Below are 23007 nucleotides of genomic sequence, written 5' to 3'. Positions count from 1 at the left end.
TCGTGGGGGAATGATGATGATTGTCACGTTCATCACATTCATATTGAAGTGCGAATGAATATCTTAGAATCGGAATAAGTTGAATTGAATAGAAAAACAGTAGTACTTTGCATTAATCTTTGAGGAACAGCAGAGCTCCACACCTTAATCTATGGGGTGTAGAAACTCTACCGTTGAAAATACATAAGTGAAAGGTCCAGGCATGGCCGAATGGCCAGCCCCTCTGATCTAAGAACCAGACGTCCCAAGATGTCTAATACAATAGTAAAAAGTCCTATTTATACTAAACTAGTTACTATGGTTTACAGAAGTAAGTAATTGATGCATAAATCCACTTCCGTGGCCCACTTGGTGTGTGCTTGGGCTGAGCTTGAAGTTTCCACGTGGAGAGGTCATTCTTGGAGTTGAACGCCAGTTTGTAACGTATTTCTGGCGTTCAACTCTGGCTTGTAACGTGTTTCTGGCGTTTAACTCCAGACAGAAGCGTAGAATTGGCGTTCAACGCCCTTTTACGTTGTTTAAACTCGGCCAAAGTATGGACTATTATATATTGCTGGAAAGCCCTGGATGTCTACTTTCCAACGCAATTAGAAGCGCGCCATTTTGAGTTCTGTAGCTCCAGAAAATCTACTTTGAGTGCAGGGAGGTCAGAATCCAACAACATCAGCAGTCCTTCTTCAACCTCTGAATCTGATTTTTGCTCAAGTCCCTCAATTTCAGCCAGAAAATACCTGAAATCACAGAAAAACACACAAACTTATAGTAAAGTCCAGAAATGTGAATTTAACATAAAAACTAATGAAAACATCCCTAAAAGTAACTAGATTCTACTAAAAATATACTAAAAACAATGCCAAAAAGCGTATAAATTATCCGCTCATCATATATATTATGCTTTCATATAAAAAAACAAAATAAAAAAGAGAAATAAATAAATAGGGAACAAAATTACCCCAATGTGAATTTCAATAAGAAAATTAATACATATGTGATGGAATTAGAATTGATACATGAGTGTGTGAATATATGTAAAGTGAGATTTTGGGTGGCTAAGCTTGATTTTAGAATTGTATAGAGTGGATGTATGTGTTAGGTGAGAACTTAGGTTAGTCAAAGATTCAAATGATAGTTCACTTGGCCATACATATATCCTCACCCTTACCTTAGCCCCGTTACAACCTTGAAAAGCCCTTATGATATTTGCATATGTACACTAAATATTTGTTGATTAGTTAGATGAAGAACAAACTTTAGAAAGCATGATTAGAGGAGAATTGAGTGGATTAACCCTAAACACTTGAGCGATTAGAGTGCATATACACATTCGGTAAGGGTTCAATTTCTCAATTCCATATGTCCATCTTTGATCATTGCTTATCTTGCAAGTTGTGAACTCTTTTGAATAACTCAATTCAATTATGAATGTGTTTTGATATGATTGATTTAGCCCTTGATTGTGCATATATGATTTCTTAGAAATTTGACTCATTTTGACCACAATATATATATATATATATATATATATATATATATATATATATATATATATATATATATAGTAATTAGAATAGCTAGATGCATGTAGGTAGCTTGCATTTAGATAGTTTGCATTTGAATAAACTGATTACCCTTTTTTGTCTTTCTTGAATTTAGCATGAGGACATGCTAATGTTTAAGTGTAGGGAGGTTGATAAACCACAATTTTATGGGTTATTTTGTATTGTATTTGGTGGATTTTTTTAACTTTTCTCCCATTTATTCAACAAAATAGCATGGTTTCATGAATTTCTCCTAATTGTGCTTAATAGTTAAAAACATGCTTTTTAGACCTTCAATTAGTTAAATTTAATTCACTTTGATTCCATTCGAAACCTTGATATGTTCGTTAGTTATTTCAGGATTGAATTGGGGCAAGGAATGAATCAAAGGAATGAAGAGAAAAGCATGCAAGATGGATAATTCATGGAAAATGAGGATTTGGAACATTCAAGGCGACGCGTACGCGTGCTCAACGCGTGCGCGTGAAGAAGAAATTTGTCAAGGCGACGCGTACGCGTGATGAAGAAAGTTGCCAGTGACGCGTACACGTGACAAGCGTCACGTAACCTCATTAAAGGCAACACGCTGGGGTGATTTCTGGACTGGCTGAAGCCCAAATCCACTCATTTCTAAAGCCATTTGATGCAAAATTCATGAAGGAACAAGGGGAGGACAGAGGAATAGTTTAGGAACATGCTTTAAGTCATATTCTAGAGAGAGAAGCTCTCTCTTTTCTCTAGAGTTAGGTTAGATTAGGGTAGATTCCTCTTAGATTTAGGTTTAATTGCTTGTTTTGATTTAGTTTCCTCTACTTTTCCTTGTTCCATTGCTTTAATCTTCTTAGTCTTCTTGTTAATTTTCCCTTCATGTCACTTTCACGTTTATGAACTCCTTGTTGAATTTAATTTCCATTAATGTAATTTGATGTTTCTTTGTTTATTTTTGCTTAATCTAGTTGTTATCATTGTTATCTTTCATTTAGTAGTTGTTAGATTTTAAATTTCTAGTCAATTTACCTTGATTTCCTTTTGTACCTTCCAAGTGTTTGATAAAATGCTTGGTTGAATTTTAAAATAGATTTTTGTGTTCTTGGCTTAGATTGAGTAATTTGGAGACTCTTGAATTGTCAAAGTCTCTTGTTGATTGGTGATTGAAAGTTGCTAGTTGGCTTGAACTTCACTAAATCTAGTCTTTGATTAGGACTTGCGAACTTAAGTTGATTTTGCTCACTTGACTTTCTTTCAATTGTTAGAGGTTAACTAAGTAAGAGAAAAAGACAATTACCATCACAATTGACGATGATAATGGGGATAGGAATTTCGATTCTCAATCCTTGCTAAGACCTTTCTTAGTTGTTAGTTTATTTTCTTGTTATTTACATTATTTATCTCTTATTACAAAAACCCCAAAAGGTACCTTTTCATAGTCAATAATTGCATAATTTGCTGTAATTCCTTGAGAGACGACCCAAGGTTTAAATATTTCGGTTATTTTTATTAGTTTGCATTGTTACAAACAAATTAAACGTTGACCGATGATTATTTGTCAGTTTAGAATTATACTTGCAACATGATTTTATTGAGAAATTTCTTACCGACATTTATCCTCCGTCAGTTCTCCCTCTTCTATCGAGTTTCTTTAATCTCTACAACAATTCTATCACAAGCCCTAAACCTAGTAGAAATAGAAGTAGACGTAAAGGTGCAATTACAGGTGTAAGTGCAAGGGCAGAAAATCATGCTAATAATACTATTATTAGCGTTAATGTTAGAATTGATAGTAGCAACAATAGTGGTAGTAGTTGTGGTTTTAATGATGGTAGCTCACAGCACATTGTAGCTGCCCCCAAATGAGTTTAATTATAATAAACAGATGTAGAATCTGCAACAAGCAATTATACCAGCAATGTTATAAAGCTTCAATTTAAGTGTTCCACAGGCTCCCTTGAGTAATGTTACTCCTATGACTTTTAATAATCATAGCCGTCCATTACCCGTCATTGTCGATGAATGTTCATCGTTGTAATAATAATCATGGAGGCATTTTAGTGGTGGATCTTCCAATAATAATTATGCGGGTGAGAAATGTGAGTAGTGTATGTTTCTCATGATAAATAGTAGCACCATACAAAGGTCAAATCCACATTAGTAGTTAGAAAAAAGAAAATAAAATTCAATGGAGGAGAAGAATACACCACCACTTCCTCCACTTTTATCATTACTACCACAAGTTCTTTCGCCACCACAACTGCTACCACCACCATCATCTTCATTGTCCATAGCCACCACTACCACCACCAACGATTTTAGCTTTGATGGTTATCAGTGGCTTAGAGAAGAGGGGTTGAATCTAAGTATCTTTTTACTTTGCTGGATTTTACTTCAAACTGGATAGAACTTAGAGAATCTGTTAAGTCTAATTTTGTTGAAAATGCAAGAGACACTTTTATTTTGTCTCTTGTCGATAGAGGAGTCAAAATAGAGTTGTATGGGATCAGAGTTGCTGTGACATCTTGCTGGATAAAATAAATAAGAGACAATTTTATTTTGTCTATTAGAAAATAAAACCAGAATTAGATCAGAGAAAGAAGAGTGACATAACCATATATCTTAGTTCAGCCACCATGTGCAACGTGACCTACATCCAGTCTCTCCACAATTGTAGTAGAATTTTTACTATCTTTTAAAGATTACAAACACCAATTTCTCTAGGATTTAACCCAATCCTATCTGGGACAAACCCAGCTTCTACCCAAGCTAGATTGACTATGTTCACTCCCTAAATTTTCAACCACTAAGTACACACCTAACTTAACAAGGGAATCCCCTCAAGATCATGAAAACTAAATAAAAAAATGTACAAAAAATTTCTGAAATAAACATTTGACTTTTCTCCAAGTCTAACTCTCTTTACCTTTTCTCTCAATGGCTTTTTCTTAATTTCTCACATTAATACTTTTTTCCATAAGAAAGATAAAACTGAAAAAGCTGAATATTCAATAAAGAACCATAAAGGAGAAGATAGGTATAGCTTTGTAAGCTATGGAAACCCAACCTTTGTATTCTCACTCCTTGAACCAACCCCTGGCCGTTTACCCTTTTAATAGAGAAGTAAAGCTTCCAAAGCTTAATACTTGGCTTCAGCACATTTGACTTTTTTTTCCCAATATCAGCAGCAGCGGCGTAGAAGAGAGATAGAATAGCAGCAGTGAGTGAACTTTACATGCATCCGTACCTACCATCTTCTCTTTCATTCTTTTTCAATTTTCTTGAAGAATCTTGGCCATTCATTTGTGCTTTGACTCCAAGTTTCTTTCTTGACCGTTGATCTGTAGCAAAGCTCCATAATCTTTAACTTCTTGATCTTTCCAGTTCGGTACATGTAGAGAGAATGTTTCTTCAACAATGTTCAATGAAGCATAAAGAAGAAAAACTTTCTCTAATGTAGCCTTTGGATGTGATATTTGCTTAGATCCCTAGCTTGTTTGACTTTCTTCTTGCTTGATTTTAGTAACCTACCTTTTTCATCTTTGATTTGAATACTAAGCAGAGTTCTTTTTTCTTATTTTACTTTTGGAATACTTCACGTGGGTGGGAGAGAAGAGAGACGAAGAGAAGAGAGAGAAACGATGAGGATCATAGTGAGAATGTGGACGGTTACTGAAATTGACACTAGGGGAAGGAAAGCTGTCCCCAATTGGAAAGGGCCTTACAGGGTGAAAGAGGTGCAGGGAAAGGCGTATAAGCTGGAGCGACTAGATGAGAAGGAACTCTCGAGAACATGGAACGCGACAACCCTGAGGAGGTTTTACTCGTAAAGGTCTACACTTTCACGGTCTCCAAAGATGATTTGGTTATACCTTGTTACTTTCCTTATTCATTTTATTAACCTATGTCTTTGTTTTAGTTTCACTTTTGTTGCACATTTTCTTGTTGAAGTATAGTTTATAAAAAGAAGGGGTACTCTTTTCCCTTACTGTCAACTCGGAACGGTGGCAAGGGTTTTGACGAGGCCCATTTGTTAATTCTTTTTTGTTGAGCATGGTCTATCGTCGAAATATAGTTTATAAAAAGTTATAACTACAGCTTTCAAAGACTGATCAACCTGGGAAACCCTGCAGGAATAAATGGATATTTATCGAAATACAACTAAACGGTCAATAGCATAATAATCACACGATTAATCGGCCACTACGGCTTAAGTATACAAACCAAATCTACAAGTTCAAAATTTTAAAGTTTACAAACCACCAGTTCCAAGTTTACTGATAGGGCAACAAATCGGCCCGACAACACAAAAGCAACTAAAAACTTCAAATTACAACAAAAGAGTTTGATTACAAGAATGAAAGTAGTTATTTTCTCAGCATATCCACAATCTTGCCATCCTGGATCATTTTGAAAGCACCGATAGAAGAAGTGTCGAAGCCAGGAGCGGGCAGAAGCACTTGAGCCTTCATTGCCTCTTAGGTAGTAGAAATAGCATCTTGGGCATCCTTTATAATTTCCTTATTCTTTTTTTGCATGTTGGTGGCCTCAAGATGAGTAGCATCTGCCGATTTTACGGCCTCAGCCAGCTCTTTTTCCAGCTCCTTCACCCAATCTTTTGCCGTCATGGCCCGACCTTGAGCTTCATTGATTTGCTTTAGGAGGCCGGTATATTGATCAGTCAGTCGCTGAATCTCCTCGCTATCCTCTTTCTGCTACTTCTTGGTGCCTATCAGTTAGTTCCTCATGTTTTCTCCCTCAGCCTTCAGCTTAGAAATTTTATACTGAGCCATCATATACTTTTCATCCAGAGTCTGGCATTGGGCCAAGATTGGCTCAACCTTCCTCGCAATAGCGAGAGCTCGGAGATGGCTTCGGTATATCCACTTAGCCTGAATCGTCAGGTCTTCATCGCAGAAGAAAGTTTTGGTGCCCGGCAGTAGTTGGGAATCGATGAAAGTGCCCGCATCAAAGTGCTTTTTCATAACTATTAGAGCTTGCCCCGAATTAGAAGACCTAGACTTCCTCTTCTTAGGATTGGGGATCACGAGTACCTCATCTTCCTCCACCCGAGCACCCGAAGAGTGCTCAACCATAGCAGCCTTGCCCTAGTCGACCTCACCCATCGTACTATGCCTAGGTTGGGGATCGGGTTGAGGTTAGGGTTAGACCTCCAGTTCTTCAGGATGGGGGATCTCTGCTTGAGGATTGGGGGAGTTGGAGGCGTCGTCATCTTCTTTGGGGATAAAGTGGCTCATCAAGCGACTAAGGATGGTATTCTCAGCGGCCATCTCAATTGTAAGGAAAAATCAAAAGTCAAGTTACGAATTCATAAATAAGTTACAGCATAGAAGTCAGGAAAATGGAAGAATAGTAACGGATAAAGCGTCTTACACTTACCAACACAATCTCGGATGGCGTCCCAATCACCCATCAGAAGATGGGGGTTAAGGGTATTAGGGACAAACACGGCCAATAAGACATCGATAATCTGCTGATTTTGCCGACCTACACCCTTATAAGTCACCTTGATCAAATAGTTGGAGCTAGCGCCAAAGCTATAGTAGGTCGAGATGTGCCTCTTCCCCTCGTGGGTAAGCCAGAAAGGGTGATGACCTCAAGCGGCCTCACTTTAAAAAAGGTTTCTTTAAAGCCATGGAAGGAATCTTCGAAGAAGCTGAAGGTCCTTCAGTTTTGCACAACTCGGAAGGAGAGGTACCCTTTCTTATGCTTACCCTCCCAGAAAGGATTTGTAAGAAGGAAAAAATAAAGAAAAACTTCTATAGTAGCCAGGAGCTCTAAGTACTCGCAAACCATCTCGAAGCACCGGATGGCAGCCCCAGCTGTTGGGGTGAAGCTGAGAGGGGCAACGTCACATCTATTTAAGAGAGTCAGGATGAATGGTGAAAAGGAAAACCGGATGCCCAGGACGGTGAAGATAGGCTTATATACCTGCATCCAGTCAGGGACACGAAAAGCATCAAGGTTGAGAAGACAAATACGTTCCCTAGGGCCCAAAACCAAAAGCTCGTAGTTCACCTCCTCGGGACCACCTCCACATATCGCTCCCGAGTGTAAATGGGTGTATGGCCAGAGAATCATGATGGTGTGGGGCTGGAATTGTGCTGGGAGCACAAGCCCCACCACGCGTACGCGTCCCTGACGCGTGCGCGTCGTTTTCCCACAATGGCCATCCACGCGTACGCGTCCCTGACCATTATCCAACATAACCTTCCTGAGAAGATGCCAGATCCAGAGAGCTTTGTAATTCCTTGCACCATTGGAGATGTCACCATTCAGAGGGCTTTATGTGATCTTGGAGCTAGCATCAATCTCATGCCAGTTTCAGTGATGAAAAAGCTTCAAATTGAGGAGGTAAAATCCACTCGTATTTTTCTTCAACTTGCTAATCTTTCTATTAAATTACCCGTGGGTGTTGTTGAGGATTTACTTGTGAAAGTATGACCATTCATTTTCCTGTTGATTTTGTTATATTAGACATGGAAGAGGAGGTAAAATCCTCTATTATACTTGGTAGACCCTTTTTAGCTACAGGTAGAGCTCTGATTGATGTGCAAAAGGGTGAATTAACCCTGAGGGTCAATGAAGAACAGGTGGTCCTTAATGTTTTTGAAGCTCTCAAGCACCCTAATGATTCTGAAGAGTGTATGAAAATAGATGTTATTGAACCACTTGTTAAAGAGGTACTGAAAGCTGAGGTGCTTGATGACATTCTGGATCATATTTCTGAGTATGAATTAGTTGAAGTTGATGATTCACCACCCCAGAAGGCTATGGTTCACACGCCTAAAGTAGAGGAGGAAGCCTCCAAGCTTGAGCTTAAACCTTTACTTCCTTCTCTGAAATATGTGCTTTTAGGTGAAAATGATTCCTATCCAATGATTATTAGCTCTTCCCTGAAGCCTGAAGAGGAAGAGGCGCTTATTTCAATGCTCAGAAGCCATAAAACAGCTCTTGGATGGACCATTAGTGACTTGAAGGAGATTAGTCCAACCAAGTGTATGCACAAGATCCTCCTTGAAGATGATGCTAAACCAATTGTGCAACCACAAAGGAGACTCAATCCAACCATGAAAGAGGTGGTCCAAAAAGAGGTAATGAAATTATGGAAAGCAGGTATTATTTACCCTATTTCTGATAGTTCTTGGGTAAGTCCTGTGCAGGTAGTTCCCAAGAAAAGAGGGATGACAGTGATCAAGAATGAAAAGAATGAGCTTATTCCTACAAGGACAGTCACAGGATGGAGAATGTGTATAGACTACAGGAGGCTCAACACTACTACAAGGAAGGATCACTTCCCCCTGTCTTTCATTGATAAGATGCTTGAGAGGTTAGCCGGTCATGCCTTCTATTGTTTTCTAGATGGATATTCTGGATATAATCAAATTGCAGTGGACCCTCAAGATCAAGAGAAGACAGCATTCACATGCCCTTTTGGAGTATTTGTCTATAGGAGAATGCCTTTTGGACTTTGTAATGCTCTAGCAACTTTTCAGAGGTGTATGCTTTCAATTTTTTCTGATATGGTTGAAAAGTTCATTGAGGTATTTATGGATGATTTTTCTGTTTTTGGTAATTTTTTTGAATCCTGCCTTAAGCATTTATCTCTTGTCTTGAAACGGTGTCAAGAATCAAACCTTGTTCTAAATTGGGAAAAATGTCATTTTATGGTTACAGGAGGTATTGTTCTTGGACACTGGATTTCAAGTAAGGGAATTGAGGTTGATAGAGCAAAGGTGGAGGTAATTAAAAAATTACCACCACCAGCTAATGTTAAGGCAGTCAGGAGTTTCTTGGGTCATACAGGATTTTATAGAAGATTTATAAAGGATTTTTCTAAAATTGCTAAACCATTAAGCAACTTGTTGGTTGTTGATGTTTCCTTTGTTTTTAATGCTGAATGTCTGCATGCTTTTGAAACTCTGAAAGCAAACCTTACCTCTGCCCCCATTATAGCTCCCCCTAACTGGGATTTACCATTTGAGTTAATGTGTGATGCTAGTGATTTTGCTATAGGAGCTATTTTAGGATAGAGGCATGGCAAGCTTATACATGTCATTTACTATGCTAGCCGTGTGTTAAATGATGCCCAAAAGAATTACACAACTACAGAAAAAGAATTATTAGCTATTGTGTATGCTGTTGATAAGTTTAGGTCTTATTTAATTGGTTCTAAGATTATTATTTATACTGATCATGCTGCTTTGAGGTACCTTCTAACCAAACAGGATTCTAAACCAAGATTAATTAGATGGGTGTTACTCCTTCAGGAGTTTGATATTGAGATAAAAGACAGAAAAGGGTCAAAAAATCAAGTAGCTGACCATCTCTCCCGAATTGAGCCTGAAGCAGGAGTACAACTACCCACATCTGTGACTGAGACATTTTTGGATGAGCAATTGTTCCTTATTAAGCAGGCTCCATGGTTTGTAGACATTGCGAATTACAAATCCATGAATTTTATTCCAAAGAAGTATAGTAGGAAACAAGTAAAGAAGCTATTGACTGATGCAAATTAATACATTTGGGAGGAACCATACCTTTTTAAAAGGTGTTCAGATGGTATCATCCGGAGACGTGTCCCAGATGAAGAAACACAGCAGATTCTTTGGCACTGTCATGGTTCTGATTATGGAGGTCACTTTGGTGGTGAAAGGACAGCTACAAAGGTCCTTCAGAGCGGGTTTTACTGGCCGACAGATGTGAAAAAGCCACGAATCTCCTTGCCAATCATGAAATGCCACAGCAGGGGATTCTTGAGGTTGATTTGTTTGATGTGTGGGGTATTGATTTCATGAGACCTTTCCCACCCTCACATTCAAACAACTATATTCTAGTGACAGTTGACTATGTGTCCAAGTGGGTAGAAGCTGTGGCTTTACCCACCAATGACGCCAAGGTGGTAATGAGCTTTCTTCAGAGATATATCTTTAGCCGGTTTGGTGTCCCAAGGACACTCATTAGTTATGGAGGAAGTCACTTCTATAACAGACAGCTGGACTCTCTTCTGCATAGATATAGAGTCTGTCATAAAGTGGCAACCCCCTATCACCCTCAGACAAGTGGACAGGTTGAAGTTTCAAACAGGGAACTCAAGAGGATTCTAGAGAAGACCGTCAGTGTTTCAAGAAAGGACTGGTCTAGGAAGCTTGATGATGCTCTCTGGTCATACCGGACAGCGTACAAGACTCCCATTGGCATGTCCCCTTATCAGTTGGTCTATGGCAAAGCCTGTCACTTGCCAGTCGAGCTGGGGCATAAAGCTTACTGGGCAATCAGGTATCTGAATCTTGATTCAGAAGCTGCAGGAATTAAGCGAATGCTTCAGTTGAATGAGCTTGATAAATTCAGATATTCAACCTATGAGAATGCCAAGTTCTATAAGGAGAGAACCAAGTTATTACAGGACAAGAAGATTGCCATCAGAGTCTTTGAGCTAGGACAGAGAGTGCTTCTGCATAATTCAAGGCTCAAACTCTTTTTCGGGAAGCTGAAATCCCGGTGGTCAGGACCGTTTGTGGTTACTAGAGCTTCACCATATGGTCATGTGGAAATACAGGAAGAGAATTCTGACAGAAAATTTATAGTGAATGGCCAGAGGTTGAAGCACTATCTTAGAGGCGAGATCGATCGCCAGAGGTCTGCTCATCTGTTGAATTAGCAGAACTGACCGTCAAGCTAGTGACGTTAAAGAAGCGCTTGTCGGGAGGCAACCCGATAATTTCGTATCCTTAGTTACTTTTCGTAGTAGTGATTTTCTTATTTATTTGATTTTTATTGAGATTTTACTGTTCTTCTTATTTATTCTGATCATGCAGCTATTTTAGAACAGGAACCGAACACTTCGAGAAGGATTATGCAAAAAAAAGGGGTGTTCGACATAGAAAGTTGAGCAGGAGTGGCGCTGGAACTATGTTTTGAGCACAAACAAGCCCACGCGTACGCGTACCTCACACGTGCGTGTCGTTTGCGCTTTTAGCCACCCATGCGTGCGCGTCCCCCACGCGTACGCGTGACCCTGCAAATCTGCGTAAATGGGTGTATAGCCAGAGAGTCATGATGGTGTGGGGTTGGAATTGTGTTGGGAGCACAAGCCCAGGGACGCGAACGCGTCGTTTTCCCACAATGGCCATCCACGCGTACGCGTCCCTAACGCGTACGCGTCATATGAGAATTTTGGTTCCCAGGCCATGCGAACAGAGAGTGGTGCGTGCACGCGGTGGCCTTCGCGCGATTCGCACAAACCAAGGGCACGTGTACGCGTGCCAGACGCTTACGAGTCACTTTCAAAATCGGGCAACCCACGCGTACGCGTGCTGTACGCGTACGCGTCGCATGCGCCGCACAACTCCACTAGTGCGCCGCCTAGTTTTGATTTTTATTCTCTCTTGTTCTTTTATCCTTTTATTCTTCTTTCATCATACTATTTGTTTTTGTTTTCAGTTCTTCTTCGCTTGAGGACAAGCAAACCTTTAAGTTTGGTGTTGTCGCTTCGCTGATGTTTTTTTTCTGTTTATTTTTATGGTACCAAAGGGAGGCGAGTCATCTTCACGGAGGAGCACAGCATGAAGAATAAAACGGCCACCAGGATAACTGAGGTGGTTGAATTCCTTTCGTTCTATATTCCTTCCCGTTCTTACTATGTTATATTCTGGTTTTCTGCTATTTTGTCTCGTTTATTGCATGATCCTTTATTAGATAAATTCCTAGGTTCTAGTTTAGTTCTACTGTTTTAAAATTTTCTATTATTTGCTTTAATGTTGAAAGGTGCCTCATGTATTACCCACTGAGCTTGAAATCAAAAAGAAAAAAGAATAGATGTAGTGCATGAGAAATTGAGTTTAATTTTAGAGTAGTCTCATTTATTCAATTGTGGTTGTATTTTCTGCGACTCTGAATGCATGATATGAACAGTGCATATTTAAATTTCAATCAAAGAATATTGATGTACAAGGAACAGGGATTTAGAGAATTATTATGACTTCTCTGAAATAAACAAAAATTTAATCCTTGAAGCAAAAGAAACAGCAAAAAAAAAAATTAAAAAAAAAGGATATAAAAGCAAGGTCCAAGGCTCTGAGCATCAATGACTAGGGAGGTCAGACATGATTAAAAGCTCAAAAAGTTGTTCCCCTAGTCATATGCTTGTGGTGTTCTTGTGTCAAGTAATCCTTGAGACAAAACATTTGGAGTTGAGATCAATTGTAATTAGCAGAGTATGCCAAAGGCTTTGAGCACCACTGTCTGGGAGTAGCTGAAGAAAAAATCAAAACTTCAAAAGAGTTCCCCAGTTAAGTGCTTGTGGTATTTCCGTGTCAAGTGAAGCTTGAGACAAAACAAAGAAAAACTGATGTATTCAAGGATTAAATTGAGTTACAAAAGATCAGAGAATTCATAATATTATCTGGATTCAAATTCCGAATGACAATGACATCCTTCTAATTCAAAGGAGAATGGGATGCCAAAACTATTCAGGATTACAGTTATAAACCCCACTATAAGAAGAGACATGAGCTTAATCGAACTCACATTCTCATGCAAATTCACATCTTAGTCTTGTATTAGTTTTGGTTGCTTGAGGACAAGCAACAATTCAAGTTTGGTATTGTGATGCGTGAGCATCTTTCCTATCTTTTCCTAGTGAATTTGCATTTAATTTGTTGAGTTTAATCAATAATTAATTATCATTTAGCCACTATGGATGCTACTTTGAGTCTTGTGCAATTCTATTTATTTTAGGTAGTATTCGGTTGGATTTGGTGGAGCTTCCGCAGAAAAAGAGAAGAAGGCTATATAGGGCAGGAATGGCTTAGAGGATGGAGAGGAAGCTTGCACAAACGGAATCAGCACAAGAATTAAAGGAGATGACCAGCAAGGAGCGACGCGTGCGCGTACCTGACGCGTGCGCGTGATTTGGAGATTTGCACAACGACGCGTGCGCGTACCTAACGCGTACGCGTGACACGCGAAGAAGACCATCGACGCGTACGCTTGACTGACGCGTACGCGTGACATGCGCCACGTGCAGAAAACGCTGATTATTTAATTAATTTTGATTTAAACTTTATTTTTATTTTAAAATAGGAAAAGATATTATTTTAGTTTTAGAAAATAGAATTTAAATTAATTAGGATTAGATATAAAAGAGAAAAAAAAACTTCTCTTCTGAGAGAGGAACATTATTCCACTTTTCATTCCACCTCAGCCGAATTTACAGTTTACCATAATCCTAGTTTTTTTTCACTCTTTTTTATGAGCAACTAAACCTCCACTGTTAAGGTTAGGAGCTCTGTCTATTGTATGGATTGATTCTATTATTTTTCTATTTTAATTCATGTACTGATTTATAATTTAAGAATTGTTTTTGTTCGTTATCTTTTGAATTTGGGTGGAACGGAAGTATGACCCTCTTTCTAATTGAGTTCTTGTATAACTTGGAAAATCTCTTTACTTGAACAACAGCTTGAAAACAATTTCTCCTAAATTCTAATTATCTGGACTAAACGGGATACGTGACATATAATCCTCTTATATTTGGATAATTAGGATTTTTGTGGCATAACAACTAGAATTAAACTTTACCCCCTAATTGGAATTAATTGACCAAGGAATTGGCGGTTGATGAAAGTTAGAGGAGACTAGAAAGGTCTAAGCAATTAGGGGTTAGTCACATATGGTTTGCCATGAATTAAATCTTGCATGATTAAAATAAACTAATAAGAAAGTCAATCTGGAAAATAGATAACTCTGAAGCCTTAACTGCCTTCTCCATATTTTATTCCCAACTTATTTACTTGCCTGTCTTCTGGTATTCTGGATTATTGTTTAATGCTTTTGAACTTTCAAACACTATTTTCTGCTTGTCTAACTAAGTAAATCACTTAACCGTTATTGCTTAATCCATCAATTCTCATGGGATCGACTCTCATTCACCTGAGGTATTACTTAGTACGACCCGGTGCACTTGCCGGTTAGTTTGTGGTTGTAAATTCTGCACCACCTATACTAAACCACCCTAGCCTAAACCACAAGAAGGACACCTATGGCACCCCCTAAAAGCTATCTAGCAAATACCAATTTATCGAGTAAATACCAGTTTGATTCGAAAAAAGCAACAGTAAAAGGAACCAGGACAGCCATGGCAGAAAACAAGAAAAATGGTGCAAGTAAATGGTCACACTTATCGTTGATTATCTGGCATAAGAAAATGCTAGAAGCAGAAAATAGCAAGTCCTCTACAGTGGCAGAGCAAAATCCGCAGGTCGAAACAAGGGTAGCAGTCACGGAAGGAAGGATGAAAAATGGAGAGAAGAAGGAGAATGGTGGTGGCAGTCATGGGAAAAGAAGAGAAAAATGAAAATGATGGAATGAAAAGGGAGCGGTAATTGTAACTGAGGAAGAAGAAGTTCGAAAGGTCAAAGGCTAAATCGACCTTTCCACGTGCTTTCAAATCACAATTAAACGCACTTAATGTCCCCGGTGGGATAATCGAAGCGACGCCCTCGAACAGGGGTTAAAGGAAAACTCCATGCGCGCGGAACGCACTAGAAGCCTAGGCCCTTACTAATGAAGCCGTGTTGGGCGCAGATTACCTCCGACAAAGACACGAGTAAGTGAATATGCTAGACGTGAATCTCATACTTTGTCGTATTGGGGACACTCTTCTGGCCCAACCCGACAAGAGTTGGAGGCCCACCAAACGGACCCGCGCCCGTTCATACAACGAGATGCACCTCACATGCACCGATCTCCTGAAGAGGTCCTGCCAACTGATGGAAGCTTCTGAGGGGCTGGGTCTTAGTAGAAGGAGAGCCCACCCGAATAAAATAGGATAAAGGAGAGGGACCTACCCCTCTCCCAAGGTATGTCACTATTACCTTAATTTAGTCGCCTCATCGTAAGACACTGACTTAGGCATTGGAGTATCTTTACAGGTGGCTCTATCTGCCGACCAACCAACGACTTGCTGGCTGAGCCTCTGACGGAGGAAAAATGTCGGTAAAGATTTTTCACAAAAATATCGCATTGCAAGTATAGTTCTAAACCAACAATTTATCCTCAGTCAATGTTTAAATTATTTGTCACTTAAGCAAACCCAATAAAATTAACCGAAGTATTTAAACCTTGGGTCGTCTCTCAAGGAATTACAGGGAATTGTAGTTATTATTGGTTATGGGAAAGTATATTTTTGGGTTTTGAAATAAGGAACAAGTAATGTAAATAACAAGGAAATAAAATATCAACTAAGAAAACTCCTAACAAGGATTGAGAATTGGAATTCCTATCCTCATTATCATCATCAATTGTGATGGTAATTATCTTTTGCTTTCACTTAGTTAACCTCTAACAATTAAGGAAAGTCAAGTGAGCAAAATCAACTTAAGTTCACAAGTCCTAATCAAAGACTAGATTTAGTGAAGGCTAAGCCAACTAGCAAGTCTCAATCACCAATCAACAAAAGAATCACTTAGTTAACCTCTAACAATGAAGAAAAGTCAAGTGAGTAAAATCAACTTAAGTTCACAAGTCCTAATCAAATACTAGATTTAGTGAAGTTTAAGCCAACTAGCAAGTCTCAATCACCAATCAACAAAAGAATTTCGATAACTCAAGAGTCTCTAATTGATCAATCCAAGTTAAGAACAAAAAAAATCTAATTTAAAATCCAACCAACCATTTTATCAAATACTTGGAAGGTATAAAATAAAAACTTAGAAAACTAACAAGACATAGTGAAATCTAAAACTAACCAAAGCAATTGAACAATAAGAAATGTGAAACATAAATTGCATTAATAAAAATTGAGAGTAACACATGAACTCATAAACTAAATTAGCAAAACAAAGGAATCAATGAGAGAAGTAAATAATTAATGTGCTAGAACAAATAAAAGTAAAAGAAGACTAAATTAAACGAAGATTGAACCTGAACCTAAGGAGAAATCAAAAGAAGAAACCCTAAACCTAGAGAGAGAGGAGAGAGCATCTCTTTCTAGAAAACTACATCTAAAACCTAAGATTATATGAATGAAAGTATGAGTGATTGATTCCCTTTCTAGCTCCACTCTGCAGCCTCTATTCAGCATTTTCAGGCCTGAAACTGGGTCCAAAGCAGCCCAGAAATCGCCTCCAGCGTTTTCTGTAAATTGCAGCACGTGATGCTCTGTCACGCGTACGCGTCGGCCATGTGTACGCGTCGCTTGAACAAATTCCTGGTCACGCGTATGCGTCATCCACGCGTGCGCATCGTATGTCTGCTGCACTGGTCACGCGTACGCGTCGCCCTTGCGTGCACGTCGCTACCAGATTCTAAAAACTTCAACTTCTTGTGTTCCTTTTACTTATGCATGCTTATTTTTCATCCTCTAAGCCATTCCTGTCCTGGAAAACCTGAAATCACTTAACACACATATCACGGCATCGAAAGGTAATAAGAAAAGATTAAAATTAACAAATTTAAGACTAAAGAAGTATGTTTTCAATTATAGTACAAAATTAATAAGAAAAATGTAAAACATGTGAATTTTATAAATAAGTGTGAAAATAATGAATAAAATCCACTCAATTCAGCATAAAATGTATCATAAAATAGTGGTGTATCAGTCTCCCCGTTTATAATCAGCATCTCAAAGTCCTGATCTGTCGATCATTCAACACATTATCCCAACCGACTGAATGAACTACCGAACAAGTACTTAATTTTGTTTACATATAATAGAAAATAGAAAAGAATTAAAGCCTTTGAATCCAAGCAATCGGAAAAACATACAAGACCATTTCATAAATATATATGAGAAATTCTAACGTGTATGTTATAAGTGTAGGAAAAGATTATATATATTTTACAAGTTCAACTACAATAAATTATATAAGTTGGATCAAATGATACTAGCGTAAGCTTAATTTAGCGTTGTATCATTGAATAACTTTTTATGGGCATTGATTTTAGAATTTAATTTAATGTATTATTAGAATAAAACTATTTTATACGTGCATTTAATTACATAATATTATGTTAATAAAAATAATTATAATTATATAAGTATGTAAAATATTTTATATTATTAATATATTAAAATTAAATTCTTAATTTTATTTTTTTATTTTTTTATAAACTTATTATTGGATTATGTGTTTATATTATTGTAGATCATGTTTAATTGTTTATAAAGTTTTATATCAATCCAAAATCATTTAATATATTTTTTTAATAGATCAAAATTGATGGTAATATAAACATTTTAAATGTATAAAATATGTATTGTTAGTATATAGTCTTACTGATATTCAACTTTTACAAAATTTGGTAAAAATAAAAATAAATATAATTTAATCCACCGATAATATAAATAAGTTTTATACATACATCTAATTATACATTATTAATTATCTCCTAAAAAAAACAGAATGTGATTAGATAATAATTTTATACATTACATTCAAATTAAACTCTTCTGTAAATATATAACATTCAAATTTGAGTTATTTTAATCTGACTCACCAATGGATGGACTACATCTTAGACTGAAATTAAACCACACCATGACTTCTCAACCCACTGTTTGATACAAACTCTTCTCCTAATTCAAACAATTATTGTTGATATCTTACTTTCAATTCACCAACCAAACTACTTTCTATGCATATATAAATACTCTCTTACCTTGCTCAATCTTCCACATTATTATCACATTATTATTAGGACTTCAGTTTTCTTGATATGTATGCATAACATGGCTGGTGGCCTAATGACTGGATCTCACTCTTGAAATGCATTTCATTTATCTGTCGGAAGTATTCTGAGACAGGTATGAGGAATTGCGAATCTATTATCTTCTTAGTTCCATTTATTAGTCAATTAATTTTTTGTGTTACTTTATATATTATTATTTTTCACTTTGTGACATAAATAATAATGTTTGTTTGGTGATAGTGTTTCTTTAACTCTACAGTTCCGTTGATCAATAATGAGCATTGTTTCATATACATTTCTTTCTGTATATACCTTTAAAACTATTTCATTACTAAAAATGTTTGAAAAAATATTTTATAAACACAAAAAATAGTCTCCCAATATTTATTCGTCAAATAATCAAACATTTTACGACAGAATTATCAAACGTAGCAAAATAATCAAACTTTTTTGTAAACGCCAAATATACATTGTTATACAGTAATTGATTGGTGATATATTGTGTCTATGTAACACGATTGAGATATATATTAAAAGAGAAATAAATATGTATGTAGGATTTATATATAAAAATATTAATTTCTTTGGATAGTGAATGTATGTCTATTTTATATTTTTTAATTAAACTTAAAAGGTTTTTTCTAACTCATACATATTAAAGAAAATGCTAGAAAACTAATACGTGTTGATTAATGTTTGTTCAAATACTGAAATTCAACAAAAAATATTGATTATTCTAGACTCATTTATGTATAAAATATACACAAAAACTCAGAAAGAGATGTACCCCCAAAATTTCTCTTGATCAATGAGCGCATCAACTTTGTGGTGACAATAATGAGATAATATTGGATTACGTTTCGGGAGTGAGAACCAGTGATTAGGCCAGTGCTGCCTTCAATGAAGAAATAATCCAAGACTATCAAGGTTAATTAGCTTACCTCTAGTGGCATTAAGGTGAATAACTTATAAGTTAATTCTATAATTCAAAGTTGTTGGTCAACTGAGTTATATAGACTAATAAAAATGTTCTCTTGTCCATCGCTCTTTGAATGTAGGTATTCAATAGCTAATAAGGTGGCCATGCAGGTTGAAATGTCACATGCTCATTGGCTGGAGCTAGGAGACCTCCATGCTACACTACTATGAGATATAGCCTCTTTCTTTGTTTTCTTTCAATGCAATCTGCCAAAAATATATTAAAAAAAAAAAAAAGAATAAGAAAAAAGTTGCATCGACATCTTAGTTTTGTAAATAATTTCATCAATAATAACTACTTTCAAAAGAAGATTGAAAATTTGAGATATAGATCTCTCCAAACAATAAAGCTTCTTCTCATAAGTGATTCAAATTATATTCTTAACTATATATATATTCAATTATTTTAATAAAAATATAATATATATTGGCTATCAACTATTTTATTAGTAAATTATTTGGTGAGTGTGTAATTATGAGTTACAATAATGCTAGGGAACTAAGATGGTTTCAACCAAAAATTAGCTAAATATCTCTGGGTGAATCTAAAACTTTTACGTGGATGGTGCTTATGCTAGGCATTAGGATGTTTCTTTTCTTTATAAATTGGATAGTTCTGAATCTGTTTTCTGATTTATCATGTTTTAGGCATTTGGAGAGAAAATGAGGGTGAAGAGACGGAAGCTAATTGAATCAGTTTCCGTGATTCACGTTGCAATGATACTGAACGTATCTTCTCCTAATTTGAATATGGTGAAATATTTAATAACCAATATTTTAAATCATAAATAAATAAAACTAATTACTATATTTATAATTAATTAAGTTGTTTTATTTTTGGCTAATTTGAAGTTGGTTCATATACTTTTCCTTATGAGTTATTGTCTTTCTAACGTTAGCTTTTTTTCTATTAAAGATTTTCGAATTAGTCTAAGGATGAATCAAAATGATACAGACATATGGTATTTGATTAGAAAAATTTTTGGGAGTTAACATTAGTTTAGCTAATTAATCTGAAAATTAGATAATAATTAAAAATAAATGAACATAAAAAGCTCCAAAATTAAAAATAATAAAAATATTTGAAATTCAAGTAATAAGAACATTTGAAAGTAAAACCAATTTACGACATAAAATTTAAAATTTAGGGTAAATACCCTTTCCGGCCCCTGAGCATTTTAAATTGGGACATGTCGCACCTTTATCATCCAGAAACCTCAACCAGGTCCTCAACCATCAACATTAGTGGACATATCGACCCCTGTAACCAGTTGCCAACAGGTTGCCTGGATGACATGTCAGGTGGAGGCTGAGTTATCCAAATGCAGGTGCCACGTGTCATTAGAAGTTGTTGCACGGACTAAAAACCCCCTCCCTGCCCAAACTGTTCTCAGCCCCACCGGCAACACCCTCCACTCACCACCCCTCCCCAACACTCCTCCACAATTACACTGCCCTCATCTCTGCCACTAACCCCAACCATGCCCTTCGCCTTTTCTCCGAAATGCGCTCCCTCCCCCTCCCCCTTGACCCCGTCTCCGTACTCTGCGTCCTCACTAAGTGCTCCCATCTCGGCTGTGTCAAAATGGGCTCGCAGCTTCATGCACTTGTGGTGAAGCTTGGGGTTTCTGGGTGTGTTAGAGCCTGCAATGCTTTGATGGATGTTTATGTGAAGTGTGAGCTTGTGGGTGGGGTTAGAAGAGTTTTTGAGGATATGGGGTTGAAGACTGTGGTGTCTTGGACTGTGGTCTTGGAAGGTGTGGTGAAAGGGGAGGGTTTGGAGAATGGGCGGAAGGTGTTCGATGAAATGCCAGAGAGGAATGAGGTTGCTTGGACTATGATGATTGTGGGGTATGTTGAGAATGGGATGACTAGGGAGGCTTTTGAGCTTTTGAGGGAAATGATTTTTGAGTGTGGGTTTGTGTTGAATGATGTGAGCCTTTGTTCGATTCTTTCGGCTTGTTCGCAGTCTGGGGATGTGAGCTTGGGGAGGTGGGTTCATGGGTATGCTGTGAAGGAAATTGGGTGGGATGTGGGTGTCATGGTGGGGACTGGGTTGGTTGACATGTATGCAAAGTGTGGGAGGATTGGCGCTGCCTTGGTTGTGTTCAGGAACATGCCAAGGAGAAATGTAGTGGCGTGGAATGCCATGATTGGTGGGTTGGCCATGCATGGGAAGGGAAAGGATGTGGTGGATATGTTTGATTCCATGATCGGAGAAGGAGTGAGCCCTGATGCAAATAGTTTGGGAAGGGAAAGGATGTGGTGGAGGAGTGCTGGGGAGGGGTGGTGAGTAGAGGGTGTTGCTGGTGGGGCTGAGAATAGTTTGGGCAGGGAAGGAGTTTTTAGTCCATGCAACAACTTCTAGTGACACGTGGCACTTGCATTTGGACAACTCAGCCTCCACCTGACACGTCATCCAGGCAACCTGTTGGCAACCGGTCACAGGGGTCGATATGTCCACTAATGTTGATGGTTGAGGACCTTGTTGAGGTTTCTGGATGATAAAGGTGCGACATGTCCCAATTTAAAATGCTCAGGGGTCGGAAAGGGTATTTACCTAAAATTTATAATTGATGACATATAAATAAAAATATAAGGTAGTTCCAAAGCAACTTTGTCAAATTGAGTAAGAAAATTTTGTAACGTCTTGTATGGACCTTGCTTAACATTCAGATAATTAGAGGACCTTGCTTGACATTCTGATAATTAGAGCTATGAACTAAGATGCACAAGGATGAAAAAGTTATTGATAAAAAATTGGCCAATTCGTAAAAACTATTGATGAAACCTGTAGGTAAAAAAAAAAAACAGAGTAAAGCAACACCTTCTAAAATAATGTCGTAGGAAAATTTTGGCAAAAATTGAACCGGAGGCACCATTAAGAACCATCTATCATATAATAAAATTTGGTGATATGTGCCGTTGGATCTCCAAAACCATCATAGGGTTTTAAAGTCGTGGGCAAACTAAAATTTGATGAATTTAGTTAAGAAGCCAATAAGAAATTTTGACAATGTGTACAATATGTTGGTTATTTAGTTTAATAAAAATAAATCAAATTTTAAATTTTAAATTTTTAAAAAATTTATTTTAAAAAAATAACCATCTGAAATCCTAATTTATTAAAGCATTTCATTTAAATACTCTCTTCTTTTTCAACCGACGGCCACTCCACCTTCATCAATAATCATCTCATTTCACCGTCGTTACTTGGCTTGCCACACGCCACTCACCCTTAGTAAAAATAACCATCCACTTATAAAAATAATCATTCGCATATCTAATGAATTGAACATCTAACATATTTTAATTATATATAACTAAATTTAATCCAATCAAAATAATTATCTATATAAAAATTAAAATAACCATCCGCATACCTACTAAAATGACCATCCTAAATTGACCATTAAAATAGAAGAAGAAGATGATGAATAAACAGAAGAAACAACTATTGGGGTGAAACATAGTTTTGAAGGACTAGGCATGACAAAAGCGGCACTGTTGTGAAGCATAGGGCTCAAATCTAAAAGAAGCTAACCATGCGATCCGAAGAAGAACAAAAGCATGGTGGAATCATCGATGAGAAGAAGCTTGAAGAAATAGGAAAAAGCGAAGCCAGTTCGGAAGAAAGGCGCGCAAAAAAGCGACAGCAATGTTAGGCTGAGCGCCGGAGAGCGAGGCGCGTCGGGCTGACCGGCGAAGGTGAGGACGGTGTCGGTGGGAAGATGCGGCGACATCGGTATGGCTGGCGAGAAATTCAGTGACGCGAGGTGAGGACCGGAGA

At 37.4% G+C, this 23007-nt stretch overlaps 1 protein-coding gene and 1 long non-coding RNA gene across 2 annotated transcripts; both read left to right on the top strand.

Moving 5' to 3' along the window:
- The first annotated feature begins 18222 nt into the window (after positions 1 to 18222).
- Positions 18223 to 19432, top strand: LOC112729184 (uncharacterized). The gene is made up of 3 exons (XR_003166389.2): positions 18223 to 18354; positions 19015 to 19196; positions 19298 to 19432. It is a non-coding gene; the product is annotated as an uncharacterized lncRNA (long non-coding RNA).
- Positions 19433 to 20802: 1370 nt separating this feature from the next.
- Positions 20803 to 21510, top strand: LOC112729816 (pentatricopeptide repeat-containing protein At5g15340, mitochondrial-like). The gene has a single exon (XM_025779963.1). It carries the CDS (start codon positions 20803 to 20805, stop codon positions 21508 to 21510), a length of 708 nt encoding a protein of 235 aa, XP_025635748.1.
- Positions 21511 to 23007: the final 1497 nt, after the last annotated feature.

This window comes from Arachis hypogaea, chromosome 12 (assembly GCF_003086295.3).
Source record: "Arachis hypogaea cultivar Tifrunner chromosome 12, arahy.Tifrunner.gnm2.J5K5, whole genome shotgun sequence".
NCBI lineage: Eukaryota > Viridiplantae > Streptophyta > Magnoliopsida > Fabales > Fabaceae > Arachis > Arachis hypogaea.
This window is presented reverse-complemented; position numbering and strand designations above follow the sequence as displayed.

Bases quoted from the DNA above. Each gene is read 5' to 3' on its own strand.
- LOC112729816 (XM_025779963.1), top strand. From the start codon at position 20,803: ATGGGCTCGCAGCTTCATGCACTTGTGGTGAAGCTTGGGGTTTCTGGG.